The sequence below is a fragment of the Microtus pennsylvanicus genome, chromosome 3, assembly GCF_037038515.1.
Source record: "Microtus pennsylvanicus isolate mMicPen1 chromosome 3, mMicPen1.hap1, whole genome shotgun sequence".
Taxonomy (NCBI): Eukaryota; Metazoa; Chordata; class Mammalia; order Rodentia; family Cricetidae; genus Microtus; species Microtus pennsylvanicus.
The window spans coordinates 111,165,287-111,183,096 of NC_134581.1; the positions used below are offsets into that span (position 1 = coordinate 111,165,287).

The window sequence follows — 17,810 nt, forward strand, 5'->3', positions numbered from 1 at the left end:
TTCTTTCTTAGAAGTCAAACTATTCAAATACAACACAATAAGATACAAGATCCAGATTTTCTGTGCATTTTCTATCTTTATGTGGCTGACTTTTTACTCTTTTATTTTTTAATTTTTGACACAGGGTTTCTCTGTGTATCCCTGGAACTCACTCTGTAGATCAGACTGTCCTTAAACTCACAGAGATCTGTTGAAATAGGAGCAGCGGGGCTACATTCCTGGCACCCGGCCGCCCACATGGCTAGCTCTAGCTTATGCCCAGAAATAATTACACAGAAAACTGTAATCTTTTAAACACCATGTGGCCCATTATATCTAGCCTTTTCTCGGCTAACTCTCGCATCTGGACTAGCCATTTCTTATAATCTGTGTAGCCCACGAGCTGGCTTACCAGGAATGATCTTAACCTGCGTCTGCCTGGAGTGGGAGAATCATGGCGACTCACTTGACTCAGCTTCTTTCTCCCAGCCTTCTGTTCTGTTTACTCCTCCCACCTATGTTTTAACCTATGGGGCCAAGCAGTTTCTTTATTACTTAACCAATGAAATCAACAGATTGATATATGACACTCCCACATCAGAGATCCACCTGCCTCTGCCTCCAAAGTGCTGGAATTAAAGGTATGTGCCACCATACCCAGCTGCTCTATTTCTTTCTTTTTATTTGTTTTTAAAGATTTTTTCTGTCCTTTTATTTTTTTTCCCAAGTCTACATATATTTTTAAGCACACTGTAAACCATTTAGAGGCTTTTTTCATCTGACTTTATCTTTACTGTACATCTCTCTTTTCTTAGCACATGAGTCTTTAGTCTGCTAAGCAGTAAGGCTAGAAAAAAAGCTGTGGGCTTTGGTGACTGGCTTGGTCCATTCCTTGGCTTCCTGAGGGTCTAGCTTCATGGTAGAAGCATTGCTGTGAGCCACGTTTACTGCCACAACTCTGTGGAGTTTCTAGGTCTATCCCACCACCAAGAAGCATGTCACTGACTGCTCATAGACAATATTTAAGTGTTTGGTGACAGTGCCTCTTAAAAGAGCCAGCATGTAGTTTTTGCTCCTAATGCTGAGTCACTGACAGCAAACAGAGCCTACTTGGAAAAAAATGGTTACCAAGAAGCTGTGCTTGACTCTGTTCCTGTCTAGCTAGAATCCTTTCTTTTAAGATTTCTTCAAACTTTGTGTGGAAATTCTTACCAAACATTTGGGCACCATTTGTAGATAGACGTTTCTGTCCCGCACAGTCCCACAGCCATTCAGTCCCAAAGGAACATACAGACGCTTATATTAATTATAAACTGTTTGGTCTATTAACTCAGGCTTATTATTAGCTAGCTCTTACAACTTAAATTAACCCATAATTCTTGTGTATGTTTAGTCACATGGCTTGGTACCTTTTATCAGTGAGGTACTTTCATCCTGCTTCCTCTGTGTCTGGATGGTGACTGTGTCTCTGCCTTTTCTTTTCCCAGAATTCTTTTAGTCTGGTCACCCTGCCTATACTTCCTACCTGGCCAATCTGCGTTTTATTAAACCAATGCAAGTGGCAAATCTTTTCAGGGTACAAAAGTATTATTTCACAGCAGAAGCCAGGATTATTTTCAAAATTCGTTCTGTTTTTCAAGAAAGATATTAAAAACGAGGACCAAAAGATGACACAGAGGTTAAGAGCACAGGCTAATTTCCCCCAAGGATATGGGTTCAATCCCAGCACCCACAAGAGTCCCCATAACTATCTGTAACCCCAGTTTCTAGGGATCTGATGCCCTCTTCTGGCCTCTACCAGCACTGCACACATGCGGTACATATACATACATGAAGTCAAATACACACACATACACACAATATTTTTAAAGAAAAAAATCAAAATCCAAATACTTTTTTAAAAATTATTTTTAATAAATAAATTTCAGTGAAGACAGAGAAGTCATTCTAATTTTCCCACTTGATCGTTGTTAAAAAAAACAACCTATGAGTGGGGAACCTGGAGGCCTTTGAAGATATTTGCTCAAAATTAAGAAGAGGATCAACTGAAAAATAATCAAAAGAGGATAACTTTTGTAAAAGCATTTTTCTGTGTAAACAGTTATCTGTGGTCGTTTCCTGTTACATTGCTGGCATGTAGTACATGGCGAATATGTGGTAAGTACTTATTGCACTGACAAGCACCCTTGACTGCATCCTTCCTAACACCCAAACCAGCTGGTACTCTTCATCCTTTTTGTGACTCGATGCCACCGGGGGTCATATTCCAGTTGCGTGGCTCCTTGGAAGATGTAATAGTATCCTAAAATGGAAACAAATTCAATTCTTTAACTCTTACCTTGTATTCCTTTAAAACCTAGAGCTGTTTTTTAAAGGTAATCTAGACTACAAAAGGTGTGGTTTGTGATGTCAGTGTTGGGGATTCTTGGCAGTGCACCCTGCTCTGATGTTCCCCTCCAGCAAGCCAGTCTCTGGGTGGAGGTCTTAGGAGAGGACACAGGGTCTAGGGCAGGCACACATGGATCTTTAAGGAGAAAAAGGCCAGGGTGAACTCGGATTTGTTTATAAATCTTCGTCCACTCAGTAGGAGAGGATAATGAACAAAACGAGGGGTTTTATTCTTGTTAAATGCGTCATACAGCTCATCCCACACCATGTGGGCTGGACCACTGCTCTGTGACGCCGACAGGCCAGTTTGCTCAGGCTGAAGTTGAACATATTCACACCACAGGCTGGAGCGCGCTGTACCCATGCTGGATCCCAGGCTGCATTTTCGTACTTGAAAATGTGATTTCCGATATTTTCCCAGTCTACTTACGTTTGAAATAGAAGACTGCACTAACTTTAGGACCAACTCCTGAGAAGTGTGTGGAAATGAGTCTGGGATAAGTCGGGTCCATGGCCTGTTGCGCCACATCATACCTGTGGAAGGACCACAGTGAGGAGATGAATGTCATAACGCGAAGCACACACTCATCTTTCCTGAAAGTGTTCTCAATGTACCAATGAAAACTGCAAAGACCTAAAGTTCGATGATTTTCCCTAGGTTATCACAGGACTCAAAACTTGGACCATGACTCTAGTCAGAGCTCTCCCGGCTCCTCAGTCCCTTCCCATGCCACCCGGCATTGATAAGGGCTTGAAATGTAACAGCCCTCGCTGGCCCAATATCTTAGTTGCCTGCAGCAAGATGCATATCAATTATTTTCTCCCATGGTGAAAAGAAGGGGTCTTAAGGGCCATGGCATCAACGGGTTTTGAACATCCATGTTAAAGATAAACAAATAGTCAAACACATCACATCCACACTGGAGAGCGAGGTCCTAGATTTCCATAAAGTATCCTCTCCTCCTGAGAGAAAAGAAAGAGTCAACTTTCTCTAGACTTCCATGTGACAACTGAACTTGCTTCTGTCTTATTTTTCACTCAGTTTAGCTCTCCAGCCGTTACTGGCTCACCCCGGCCCTCTGGTATTTAGGAAAAGGAAATACTTTGGTCAGTTGGAAGGGTAAAAGGGAGCCAGTAGTTAGACAAATTTTTAAGAATGTCAAATTATGCTGGGCGGTGGTGGCACACGCCTTTAATCCCAGCACTTGGGAGGCAGAGGCAGGCGGATCTGTGAGTTCGAGACCAGCCTGGTCTACAAGAGCTAGTTCCAGGACAGGTTTCAAAACCACAGAGAAACCCTGTCTCGAAAAACCAAAAAAAAAAAAAAAAAAAAAAAAAGAATGTCAAATTACAACAAATTAGTCCTATTTGTCACCCCTCCAGGGAGTTTAATTTGGTGAAATTACAAGTCCTATTTTTCAAACCCTGTCTCGAAAAAAAAAAAAAACCAAATCAAACGAAGCTAAAGTTGGCAGAACAATTGTTGTCACAAATGTATGGCATTCAGTTGAAATTAGATGTTGAATTTTAAATATTCAAGAAAACATAGAGGTTTACTCTCTTAGTATATTCTGTTATGTCTTATGTCAAACATGCAAACGATGTGGCTCCTGACTGTTTTCCTCAGCAGAGGGCAGGGATGATCCCCCTTCTTCAGGGTTAGGGGAGTGAGACAACCAGACTAGCGGTGGAGTGCATCTGGCCTGCTGGCACCCTGCCACTCAAAGGGCCGCTTCCTCATTTTGTCTTCTGGGTCCACCAGTTATGAGAAGGAGTCCTGGAGCCCAGACACACTCCAAAATTAAATTATATCTGAAACCTGGAGAAAAGAACCAGGTGGGTAGTGACTATTTTACACCCATATTCTCTGCTCTCTCTCCCAAGAAAGACAAAGGCATTTGAGGCTTTCATAGAGAAGATGCCATTGTAACTCACCTCCAATACTGCTTATCCGCAAAGAAGAAAACCTTCTGGCGATATGGGTCGAAGGTGGCTGCATCTATTCTCTTCACTGACGTGGGCAATCCCAGAGTGTATATGCTTCTGGGATAGCTTGGCTCTGGTGCTAAGTTGCTTATTAACCAGTACTTGTCATCTACAAAGACGAAGACAAAGGGCACAACAGAATTGCACCAAAAACTAAAACTTAAAAGCACTGACTTACTGTAAAGCATCTCTCTTGTGCAGTGTTCTAATTTTTGTGCTGGCTGGGGTGGGGGTGGGGATGAATCTGAGACTTCATCCATGGTAAGCAGGTTCTCTGTCACTGAGTAATATCAACCCACCCTGTTTTTGTCCTCACTCATTTTTTACCTCCTGTGGCTCTGTGGTTTGGATACGTTTAAGTGCCATTATCTTATATTCCACACATCTATCCCAAGGGCTGCGTATATTTCTTGTATACTTGAGCTTTTATATTAACTTATCATCTAGAGACATGATTACCGAAGCTACAGTCTGTTTTTAGTATCTAATTATAAAAAGAGGTACCTTTTTCTACCATGTTCTCAGTGGCAGAACCAAGCATTGGCGTTACCTTTAAAAAGAAATAGTTGATTTCTGCTTTCAATTTCATAAGCAGCTTGGATACCAGACGGGACAGTTGGCCACATGGAAGAAATTGAAGTGATATTGGAGGCTAGACTCCCAGGTCGTGTCCACCAGAAGAACCTGACATGAAATGCATTTAATATATGTGAAAATTGCTGTAGACTCCTTCAAAATACAAATGGGAACTTGTGAAATGATTCAGTATTGATTCTCACACTTTATTCCATAAGTATCTGTATGAGAGCACCCTGAAAGAGAGCCTTAATCAATTCTGGTAGTGACGCTGATTAAACAGGAAACCAAAATAAATAAATAAATTCAGAGTCTGGACTCGAGGGATCTAAGATTCTAGTATAGTCTCCCAACTGGTTAACTGGTTTTGTAAATGGAAGAAGTTGCTGTTTTACAATCTCAGGAGCATCCATCCTCCCTCCCACACATTAGCTTCTCCATTGACCTCCCCCAACCCAGCCTCTGTCTCCATCTCTGCTCCAACACGGAAAGTGGGAACCATTCTGGAGTTCTCCATGTACAAAAAGAGGTCTACATAGGAAGTTTTTAGGGTCTTAATTTCTGTGTATGTGTGGATACATGTGTGTATTATGTACATATGTATATATGCATGTGTGTATATTTATATGTATGTGTATATATGTGCTTATGTTTATGTGTATTGTGTGTATATATTTAAGTGTGTATATGTATGTGCATATTTGTGTGATATATATGTGTGTATGTATGTGTTTATGTATGTGTGTGTGTAGATGTTTATGTATGTGGATATGTTTGTGTACATGTGTGCACTTGAGGTGTCTTCCTCATCCATTCCCCCTTATCTTTTTTTTTTTAAATAAAAAGTCTATGTTTTAAAGATCTTTTGTATAAAAACGTTGTACAGGAAAGAAAAACTCTAGATAAAATCCTTAACTGTCATAAAACACAGACTAAGGGGATCTTAAATTTATAGAACTATAATAATACATTTAAATAAAGTCCAAATACAGTATAAAAAAGGTTAGAATTTAAATTGATAACTAAAATATTTCCCTTATGAATTTCTAAAAACACCTATGCCATTCCAGTTCAGAAGTTGATAACATAAACAAGTGAGAAAACTTGACTTACAGCCAGTATTACAGAATCCAGTCTGAGGAACACACTGCTTATTATTCATTTTGGCTGCTAAGTGTGTTTTCTTTTTTTTTTCTTCTGTTTGTTTTCATTAAGCCTGGAGCTTTTGGGTTCTGTTAGACTGCTTGAGACTCCACGAGCCCCACAGAGTCTGCTTTCCTCTGCTGCACACTGGGATTTCACAGTCCATGCAGCTGCCCCTGAATGCATCTATATGTGGGGGTGGGGATTGATCTTAGGTCCTCTTGTTTGAACATCTTGTACTTTGCCAGCAGAACCATCTCCCCAATACCTGATACCGCATCCTTTTCAACCTGGGCTTCTCAACTTCCTGTCTTTTAATTCCCCAGCCAGATCCCACTACAAATATAATTTTTTCACACATTAGCTTCCTAGTCACACAAACAGTATCACATAATTCTCTACTTCAAAAAATCTAAGATCTTTCCAAAACTTGAGAACCAGTCCAAGTTCCTGCCACACAAATTTGATCTGCATTCTTCCAAATACCTTCCGGCAACAAACAAACAAAAACAAAAGCTACCAAATCTAACCCCACAGCCTATAGCATTGATTAGATAGGAAAATGACCATACCAGTCTTTAAAGAAGAAGATTTTATCTCCCACTGTGGTGACCGCATCAAAGCTCGGGCGCTGCCGGCAGATCATTGGCAGGCGACGCTCAGGACGCATCGTGGGTGGGCTTCTTACTGGGGCTCCTAAAAAGACATTTTGATGTTCAACTCTGGGAATTCTGTGGAAGGAATAGCTATTCTTTTTAAATATTCTGTTCCTTAAAGGAAAATACAAAGCAGTCATGTTTCCTATGAACTTCATGAGAAGTATGCCCCGAGGACTTTGTCTCTCTTAGTTCCAGCATCACAGAAGAGAATACTTGAATTTACTTCCTCTGGAAGCCCTGCCAACAGAGCAGTGGTGGCACTGTTAGGAAATGTCCCAGATGTGAGGGCAAATGAAGACAGGGTCTGTGTAGCTTATCTCACAGGGTGTGCAGCAAAAGAGTAAAATTTCCAAATATAGATATGAGAGATTATTCATAAAAATGCATGGCAATGTATGGCAAATTATGAGGTTCAACTTACCATAGAAAGACTGAATGCTACTTATGTCATCATCAGAGAGGCGGAATGTGTTGGGGTCAAGGAAACCGTAGCTGGGATACATGACTGAGTTTGGATTGTTGGAATGATGCAGCCCCAAGGAATGGCCAAGCTCATGAACAGCAACAAGGAACAGATTGGTACCTAAGAAGCAAGAAGGTGAAAGAATAAAGCTGTGGGCTTTATCACTTTCATTTAACTCACACAAGAAACTGTACATGTTTATAAGGTGCCATGTGATGTTTTGATGCCTACACTTATTGCATAATGTTTAAGATAGGGTATGCACCGTGTATCTGTGGTAAAAATACTCAAAATCCTTTCTTCCAGCCTTTTGAAGTAAATAGTACACTACTATTGTCTACAGTTGTATTGCTGTGCAGCAGTTTCAAGACTAGGACTCCATGCTCCTAACTGTGACTTGTTACTAGTGCATCAACCATTACCCACCCAACTCCCCTTGCTCTTCTTCATCAGGTACCCACAATTCTGCTCTCAACATTTATGAGATTAACTTTTCTCGTGTCTCAAGATGAACAAGATAATGGGGTACTCATCTTCCTATGCTTGACCTTTTACACGTGGCCAGGTCCCATCCCCACGAGAGGAGTCCAGCCTTAAGTGGCTGAATGTCATCCCATTGTGAATGTGCTGTGTCACGTGAGTGCAGGTACCTACAGAGGGCAGATGTTGCTATCTGCCTGGGGTTAGTGTCACAGGCCGCTGTGAGATGTCTGACCTGGGTCCTGGGAATAGAGCCCAGGGTGCTCTCTTAACTTCTGAGCCTTGTCATTTGAAAGGAAACAATACATAAAACACAGTAGAGGTCACATTTAGGAATCCTTTACTGATTTCCCTGCATTTTTAAATATCCTTTCTCAGTCTCAATGATGTCATTATAGGCTAGGTAAGTATTGTCAGAGCAGTTCTCTGTCACAGATATTTTACCACTCTGTGGAAGTTTGAATCACAACTTCTGCATTCAACTAAAAATGTCTGAAAATGTTCCTTTGGAGCCAAAATTGTCTACAGGTATGGATCAATTTATTGCCAGACAAATGGAACATATTCTGGCATGAATCTTCATAACACAAATCATAGGTATATTTGGTAGCTCACCTTGCTTCTAAATCTTAATTAAAGTTTGGTCTGTTGTTCTAACCACTCAGGAGGCTGAGACAGTGGGATTGGCTAAGCCTAGGAATTCAGATCATAATGTTTTGTACAATTAGCTCCATTAGTCTTGGTCTTCAAACAGGACTTTCTGTCGGTCTGGTGCTTCTGTTAGGTTGTATGTCCTTTTTGTTTCTTAATCAAAAATATCACTCAACACTGTAACAGAAACTAAACAAGCACTGATCAAACTCTTCAACACTGGTTTAAAACAATATGTCAATACTGGATGTGGTGCTCCGTGTCTATATCCCAACTCAGAAAGATGATGTAAGAGGACTCTGAGTTCAAGGCCAGCCTGGGCCACAAAGATAGAATTTTCAAAAACACCTTCTTAAAATTATAGACTCAAATCAATTTTAAGAATAAGGCCAGGAGCCAATAGTACATGTTTTTGTCCCCATTTTTGCACAAACTTGCTTTTACTTGGTCTCTTCAGGCAAGAGCAACTTACGTTTCTAGGGTCCATTGGGATTCCAAAACATTCTTACTTGATGAATAGTTTACAAACAGCCCCTATATGACCCCAGAAAAAACTGAGACATATGGAACCTGTCTGGTTTAGAATTTATAGTTCAACAAGTACTGAATCATGCATCATGTACCTCTGCGGTCTCCAAAATGCCCTTATCAAAAACTTGATAAGTTTTAGGCTGTGTATCAGAGTCAAAGCTGTAGGTTGTGTGTCTACCTTCCAGGTAGATATGGTATATATGAAAATATAGCTATACATCACATGAAAATTCAGTGAGAGAAGGTATTCAGGGCAGAGTGACTATATTCTTGAATTTCTCCCTATATTTTCCACAAGAATAAATTGTATAATTGAGAATTTCCAAAAGATATTAGAAAAGCTATTCAGATGATGACTTAAATTTTCTTATACTGTGGATTGCCAATAATAATAATAATAATAATAATAATAATAATAATAAGAAGAAGAAGAAGAAGAAGAAGAAGAAGAAGAAGAAGAAGAAGAAGAAGAAGTTAACCTCATTCCCCATTATCTGAACGGGATAGTGAGTTACAGTCTGGACATTCTGAAAATGGTATCACATGATGATGCAAGGCTCCAAGACTACAAATGAGCCTGTACTTCTCCATCAGGATCTGTAAATTTTCTATAAATATCTTTCCAGGTCATCACAAATCTAAGAAATTGTTAGTATATAGTCAATCACAGAATTGTTTGCCATTAAGTTTAGAGATTTTACTGGTCAAAGCCCAACCAGAAGCTTTTGTCTTTCCAGGAGTTAATAGTACGGAACTTGCTCATATGATCTCGGTGGTTCTTAGAGCTGGTCTCTAACATAATCAGACCCAGTAACTCTGATCTGCAATGAGGAAAAATTGGACTAAATGTATAAAGTCTTATATGTGATTTAGAGATGAGCAATTCTATTATATTATTTAAGACTATAATAATTATTTAAGAATATAAAAATTTGTAAGAATGCATTCTTTCAAGATCAGGACCTTTCTTAAATCTAGTTATGGTTAGTTTTCCTTTTTTTCTCCTACCTTGAGAGGAACTTTTACTCCAGGTTTCTGCCACATCAAAATGTGCATCTCCTTGAATGCCAGGTCCAGGGTAGAAAGCATGGGCCAGTACACCACCTTTTCCATCGAAAGCATTACGGTCTCCATGCGCTTTTGAAAACAAAAGAAAGTCAATAGTTAACTACATCGGTCAAAAAGCAAGAGAGCTGCACTTGGGGGCATCACATGGTGTGGTAAATTTGGAGGTTGTGTACCTCCAAATGCAAAAAGGATCATGATGTCAGCCTCGCCTTCATAAATCCTCCTGAATCTCAGAAGACTCACATCACTCCAGACTTGAAAAGCTTTCTTAAATGCGTAGTCAACATCCTCACGCTTCATGTTAGGAGTGTAATTAATGATTCTGTGTTAGAGAAAGAAAGACAAGCATGACACCAGTGGCTAATTTTGTCTTTTCTAGTCTCTCCGTTCTGCACCCACACCTGAAGGAAGAATGTCTTCACATACTGACAGTCCAGGTAAAAAATACTCTTTTGAAGTTCAAAACATTTTTTTTCTCCGGAAAACTATTATATCAATCCAAATATATTTTAGTTTACCAAATAAATTACTGGTAACTATCGTGAAGGATTTAGTTTCATAAACACAAATACCCATTGTGCCCAAATTCCATATTTATCCATCTTTAATATTCTACCTACTTCTCCTGTCTTATTTGTATTTAATTCAGATCCATTCTTTGTTTGCAGCTTTTCTGCTCTGCTCTGAACTGATTGACTAGCAAATGATGGCAAGTCTCCTTATAGAGATAATGAATTATGTGGGGGAGCCTGTGTGTATATGCATGTTCATATGTGTGTAGGTGTGAGTGTGGTGTGTAAGTGCATGCAGAGGCCAGAAGCTGACTCAGGTGTCCTCCTCAATCACACTCTACTTTATTTGTTGAGGCAGAGTCTCTCAACCAAAACTGGAGACCCTGATTCTACTAGTCTAGCCTGTCCTGGGCCTCCCCTATCCCTGTCTCCTGCGCCTGTACAGCTTTTCCGTAGTTTTTAGGGATCTGAACTCAGATCATCATGGTTGTATGACAAGCACTTTCTCCCCCAGTCATCACACGGGCCTGGAAACAATGAATGCCTTCGTGTTACCACCGCACAGAGGCTACCCTCAGCCTTAAAACTTTGCTGTAGCTAAATGTTTCAGGTTTCTCGAAGCCACACGCATGGGAAAGAAAACTTCACTGGGTCAGATGCTGCCATTACCTGTAGGTGAGGTGATGCTTGCTCCATATTGACCTCAATGGCACTGCGCCACGATGCTGCACGTCAGATACTCCACAGCGAGGGGTGTGCATTATCTTCAGAGTAGGCTTGTCCAGCTGCCCAGTTGCTTCGAGCCCAAAAAACTTCTGCATTTCCTGGAGTTTTTCTTCTAGGACGTTACTCTTGACTTTTGATTTTAGCATTGAAATTCTTTCCTCATCAAAATCATAATATTTTTTCAAGTACCTCTGAACAAAACACAAGTAATGAACACAATTACACTGTACACTGTACACAGCCAGGTTTCTGTTGGGACCCTGCAAACATGGTCAGCAGTACACTGGTGCTCCTGAACCACATATTTTAGTTACAACCTACATTATTAGTATGTAGACAATCAATTATAAGAAAGAAATTTAACTTCCTAAGATATTTAAGCATGTCACAAATAATTAGTCTGATTCCCAAGAGCCCTGTGGAAATGCTATTTATTATTCTGCTTCTTCAGACTTGTGTCTGGGGTTTTAGAAGCCATTTTGACATCTAGTGTATAAGGGTACATTGTAAGTGGCAAAATCTTTGTTGTTAGAGTACTTAAACCATTTTGTTTGGCATTGAAAGTTGACTTAGCTGGGAGATGTAGCTTAGTGGCAAAGCACTGTCTTGCATGCTTGAAGGTTTGGGTTTGTCTCTGGTATGGGGGAAAATCTTGACACAGTGGAAGACTTGGAAAATTCAAAGTAAAAATAATGTTAGAAAATAGAGCCAACTGCTGAGCCAATACAAAAGGGCACCTGAGGCCAGGAGTTCAAGACCAGACTGGACAACACAGCAGACCCTGTCTCAAAAAGGAATGTATGCAGTTTTAGAAAATAAGAGCTCAATATTCTTAATTATAAAAGTAAGATTTTTCAAATCTTATTTTAAAACACTTATGAATAAACATGTGAGATACGTGAGCACAGAGGCAGCTTGCTGCAACTATTATGAGAATTTAAAGTGGCTATATAGATTAAGCCATGTCCAAATCCCACATCAGTAATGGACATTAAATTACAAATGAAAGACAAAATGTGGTAGGAGAGAAAACACAACACTCCGTCAGAAATGTGATCCTATTATATTGAGCTAAAATTATTTACCCAAAGCTTTTTGTAGACAGCACAATTATTCACAAATTTGATAATATTCTTTCAAAACAATCATTTGTTTTGATATTCCTCTGTGAAAAAAAACAATGCTTAAAAAAACAGCTATCTATGCTGCTTTTCAAATCAAATCATACTTTTCAAAACAAACTTGCAAATTCAGTAAATATTGCAAAACTTGCAACATCAGAAAAGATTTGACCAGTGCAATCTTGTTAGTACTTACTTCAGCAAATTCTAGTTCATTCCTGGGAGCGGCTGCAGAGGCAGAAACCTGTAAGAGCGCAAAGAGCATGAGGACCTTCATCATGACCAGCTCCTTTCAGCAGAGCCGTCTTCACTCTGCTCCCCCGCTGCAAGTTCCCTCAAAGTTTACTTTTTATAGCGCTCTAGACCGGATCTGCGAACCTGAAATCCTCGGAGTGACTCACAGCTGTTACCATCCCTCGCTTTCCTCCAGGATCATGTGAACAGGGGGTCAGAGTGTCATCTAACTAATCACTCACCTAAGCGTGTCTAGTACTTCTTCAAAAGGACCAGTGAGCCTGAGCTACTCATTCACAAGCACAGATAAGACCCAAGAACAGCAAATCTACCAAACACACACGACAACTCCGCTAGTAAAGTTTTGGAAAGCTTGATGTTGTCAATTCTCCCTTTTGATGCTTTCCTTATACCAATTATAGATAAAGTGCCTTCAAAGAAATTTTAAAAGAATGTGTGAAGAAAAAAATTGCTAGAATATACGAATACTCTATTTGTTTAAAACTTTAAACCTTTGTTCAAACACAAGAGAAAGTTTGGGACAGCAGTGTGCTTTGATACTTGCTCTGTGTGCACGCTTAGGTTCTTATATGGACTGAGATTTTCAGACACTAGAGCAGAAACCCAACCCCAGCTGGATGTCTGCAAAGATTCTGGAGCTCACTTCCTCCTCACCCATGCTGCCTGGGGTGGGCAAGAGTGGGCAGCCCGAGCGCGGCTCTGGCAGAGTGTGTAGGGAAGACTTCCCTCTGCAGCCTCGCCGTCTCCTTCTCCTAACCCCGACCCAACCATCTCATCTGCTCAGTTCCACCTCTCAGTCGATGAAGTATTTAAAAAAAGAAAACATTTGCCAAACAAGAAGTGAAATTCCCGGAGTAGAATTTTGGAATGTGAGTTGTGTGGACAGGGTTCTGATGTTCAATCCCCTTTTATCCCACCAAGCAGCTTCTAGATGAAGAGTCTAGCACAGGGGTGAACAAACAGGTTGTAATGTAGACACTACTCCTTCCAATCTGCTGGACGGGGACATGATGGCTATTTCCTAATATTAAATTTTGTTCATTTTTAGGGGCCTGTGAGATGATTTGGCAGGCAAAAAAACTTGCTCCAAAACCTGATGACCTGAGTTTGATCTCAGGAACCCACACGGTGAAAGTTGTCCTCTGAACTTCACACGCCTACTATGGCATGCATGCACTCACAGAGACATATATAATAAACAAATATTGACTTTTAGGTTATCATGCAAAACAGCAGATCCAGTATGGCTTCTCCGTATACACATGTCCTATGTCTGCTCTCCTTTGTTTCCCTTTCCTAAAGACGTTAGAGGTTTAGACTCTCCTCTCCTCAGATCGAAAGAGAAGGGGCCCCACCCGCCACACCACACTATCCCTGTATCCTTGCCAAATACCCCTGCCTCTCTCCTATTCTGTGGCTTGATTTCTAGGTGATCCATTTGAAATGGAGACGATACTCTTTAACCTCCTGTGTTATTGTGACAGGGGGCTAAGCACTCTGGTAGCAGGACAGCAGCTCGCGATTATCCAGTCCCTTCCCTTTGACCTTCATGGGGACTATCAGACATTGAATTTGTAAGCAGGTGAAGTTCAAGAATTCACTAAGAGAGTGATAATGTGGTGAACATTGTAAAGAAATCCTTTCAAATATTGAATTTAGCTCAAGAATCATAAGCGGACCACAACTGTGTTGGGCTAGAAAGTGAGGAAACACAGGGGTTTTGTCTGTTGCTTGTTCTGTATTCCTGGTGATGAAAACTGCCTTGAGGGTAACAGACCCTGAGCAAGTCCCTATCACTTGTATCTGGATGTAGAACATTAAAGGAAATGAAGCCCGGGGTGGGAGCAATCACCTACAGGAGGGTGTTCCTGTTTCACTGAAAGAAAGAACTGGTCTCATCCCCAGCAAGACAAAATTGAGTTCTTGGAAGGTTTGCAGGAAATGTCTCATGCATTACAATGCAAGATGCAGGAGGATAACAAAGATACTAAGAAGTGAAAGAATGCCTACATTTTGGTTCCCCTTTGTCTCAACTCACCAGCTGCTCCAAATTGGTTCAGGGTAAGGAGATAAAGGCCACATGGGCAGCTACAGGACCCAGAAGAGGGTGCCAACTTAATTCCTAGACTCAGACAGACCAGCTTACGCATCTCGGTCTGTTGTTTAATGACCTCAAGCTACCACTTTAACTTGGTAACAAATGGATGAGTTTTCCATTTGTGAAGTTGGAGTAAAGATTGCTTCTACATCAAGAATGACTATAAATATTGCATTAAATAATAGAAAAAAGTAGTGAGCCAACGGCCTGGCACACCTTAAAGATTACCTACAATGCAACCCTATACCTAAGGCTCAGAGAACAGCACAAAAGAGGGGTAAAAATATTCTGAGAGGAGAAGCCCAGGACCCTGCTGTGAGTTAGTGACTTCTGTATACAACAGTGAAGCTGCGACCTATATAATTACAACACCAGTAACATGTCAGTACGGATGCGGGAACTATCACAAGGTTTCTAAATGAAAAGCTCCATGCAACTAACGGTTGTTGAGAGAAAAAGAATCAGTTTTCTCTGGGGATGAACCTCCTTGATATGTTATCCAACCCCAGATGACCAACCTCAAAACCAAACACATAGAAGCACAACTGAATTCTAAATGGACTCAGTAAGATTTCTCTCTCTCTCTCTCTCTCTCTCTCTCTCTCTCTCACTCACTCACTCACTCACTTGCTCGCTCTCTCCACACACACACACACACGTACGCGCACACATGCACACGTGCACACACACGCACACACACACACAATTCTGTGACTGCAATGTCTCCTCATGCTTTCTTACTGCACTCTCATTACGAGATTTTCTTTTAAAGTTGGTAATGAGGACAAAGAGGAAGACTGTCTGATGCTCACCTCCCTTTCCAGAAGGGGCTACAATATGATCCTGACCCAAATCCAGATTCAAAGCTGAGGATCCCGGGAGAGATGGGGATTGAGAAAACACGAAGAGCCTGTTGATGAAAATGCAGACAGCAACTACTGCCCAAGTTCTCTATGCAGAGAATGATGGGTGTGTGACAGAACGTCCTGAAGTAGAAGGCATATTTTATAACATAAAAGTTTCCAGAAGTATATGGCTCTAGTCATTGCTTCACCCTTAGTCAGGCATCAGGACAGCCTTTTGTAATGTCCCTCCCCAGGAATCCAGAGGCAAATTGAAGCGTGGTTTCCGGAAAGGAGCAGGAAGGAACTATGCTCCCAAAACACACAGACTTCCCTGACCTTTCACATGCTGATGGCTTGTTCATGCAGGAAGAAAATTTCCTGCTTTAATGGATGAGAAGATAGGAGCCTTGGAAAGGAAGTGAGTTGCTCCTGGAGGCATTCTGAGGTCTCACTGTGTCCTGCTTCTTGCTACTCCATCCTTTTTTATCCATTTTTATTTTCCTTCAATGGAGAGAGGTTCATCAAAATAACAAGTTAAATACAATTCTAAATAAGATTCTAAGCATTCCTTAAAATCTTTTACAGAAAGAAAATTAAACTTTTGCTGAGTTCCTCTGTTGGCCTCTGTTTTATCAGCACAATTACCAGTGACAAGAAACGGCACTGGAGACACTGGCTGGGGGTGCTGGGTGCAACTCCTGACAAAATGGACCGAACATTGACCTGCTACTCAATCTGCCTCTGTCAGTCAGAGACCATGAGAGCAACTGGGACTTCAAAGGCACAGTCAGCTGCCTTCTGCACCAGAGCTCCTCCCAGGGCTGTGCCAGAGAGCTCTCTAACACAAAGACAGTCCTCCCAAGTAGGCAGTGACAGTGCTGGCAAAATCCGGAACGTGTGGAGCTGAGGAATGGCTGTCACAATGCTGTAGCCCAGAGAAAGGAAGCAGTTAACAGAAGCAGAAAGACGCAGAGAACACCATGTGTCTTTGCTCTAACAAAGGCTCCCTTGCAAACAAATGCAAGCTAAGAGACAAAATACGACTTCCGTAGTGATCATAAGAACAGAGATGTGGTTCTTGTGTGTCTGTTTTTGGAGAGCTTTCTTCCTGTTCTAGGACTGTGGATGTAACTCGGTAGGAGGGTGCTCGTTATGCCCACATTGAACCACATTAATCCTAGAATCATAAAGATAAGTGTGACTGCCTCTCTCTCTCTCTCTCTCTCTCTCTCTCTCTCTCTCTCTCTCTCTCTCTCTCTCTGTGTGTGTGTGTGTGTGTGTGTGTGTGTGTGTGTGTGTGTACATGAGGACATGAGTTGTGACTCCAATGTGTGGCCTGACTTTGACTCTGAAGCCAGGGTTAATGGAGACAGACCTGGCCTCAAAGCCCAGCTATGTCACCTACAAATTGTGTGGTTCTCTCGGGTTATTTAAGGTCAGGTTCCCTGTCTATGCGTGACTACTGTGAGGATTAGACAAGAGAATACAAGACACTAGTCAGCACTGTGTCTAACCTGTTTCTTCCTCCCGTCACACCTGGACAAGTGTTTCTCAACATTATTAAGACTTCTCATAAGTGGCACTTTAAACATTTTAGTTATTATTTCATATCATTTAGAACCAGAGATGTTCTGTGCTTTTGTTTGCTGCTTGTATATATCTCTCCTTTATGAAGAGTGAGCTAAATTGTTTTGCCTCCAATAACCAAGCTTTACCTCATTGGAGATGACATTGTCCTCTTGAGAATGCCTGTATTCTACACTACTGTGTTTTAAGTGGAATATCTCTAGGGGATAATAAAAAGTTTTGAGACAACATTTATGATGCTGGGTGATCTGGATTATGCCATAAAGAATATCACTCTTCTTAGGAGGGACTAATTGACTGTAGCCAGCAGTCAGTTGGCCTCAGAAGATAACAAGCCAATGACTAGAGAGAAGAGAGCAAGTCAGAAGTAGTCTGCACAGTTCTCTGTAACAATGAGTCAAAGTAGGTTTAAATTAATAAATCATTTTTCCAAGTATTTCTCTTTTCTTTCAAGCCCCAGCACAAGCAGTTAGTAGGCTCTTTATGTCTTACTTTAGCATTGTGACTGCAAACACAATCTGATTTCTTTCCAGGAGTCTAAATTTAATGGTGTTCAAACTACATTATAAGAGAAAAGGTGACTTTTAGGAACTGGGGATGTGACTCAGTGGCAGAGGACAAGGCCCTGTGTTCAACTACCAGTGTGGCAAAGAAGAAATTATGAAAGAAGAAAATGAGGCAAAAGGGAGAGAGGCAGACACACAAGAAGGGAGGGAGAGAAGGAAAAACAAGAAAGAGGGAG

At 41.0% G+C, this 17,810-nt stretch overlaps 2 protein-coding genes across 3 annotated transcripts in view; both read right to left on the reverse strand.

Moving 5' to 3' along the window:
- Nucleotides 1-17,810, reverse strand: part of Mmp13 (matrix metallopeptidase 13) — a 209,785-nt gene that overhangs the window by 147,411 nt on the left and 44,564 nt on the right. The gene's annotated exons all lie outside the window — the stretch shown is intronic.
- Mmp12 (matrix metallopeptidase 12) lies at nt 1,927-12,594 on the reverse strand. 2 transcript variants are annotated; one of them, XM_075968021.1, is made up of 10 exons: nt 12,480-12,594; nt 11,106-11,353; nt 10,098-10,246; nt 9,865-9,993; nt 7,153-7,314; nt 6,645-6,768; nt 4,904-5,037; nt 4,303-4,462; nt 2,798-2,901; nt 1,927-2,281 (listed from the first exon to the last, which is right to left on the reverse strand). In XM_075968021.1, exons 1-10 carry the CDS (start codon nt 12,561-12,563, stop codon nt 2,181-2,183), a joined length of 1,395 nt encoding a protein of 464 aa, XP_075824136.1. In that variant the 5' UTR covers nt 12,564-12,594; the 3' UTR covers nt 1,927-2,180. The 2 variants fall into 2 exon arrangements, with proteins under 2 accessions (XP_075824136.1, XP_075824137.1); XM_075968022.1 differs by lacking the exons at nt 1,927-2,281; nt 2,798-2,901 and adding an exon at nt 3,756-4,186.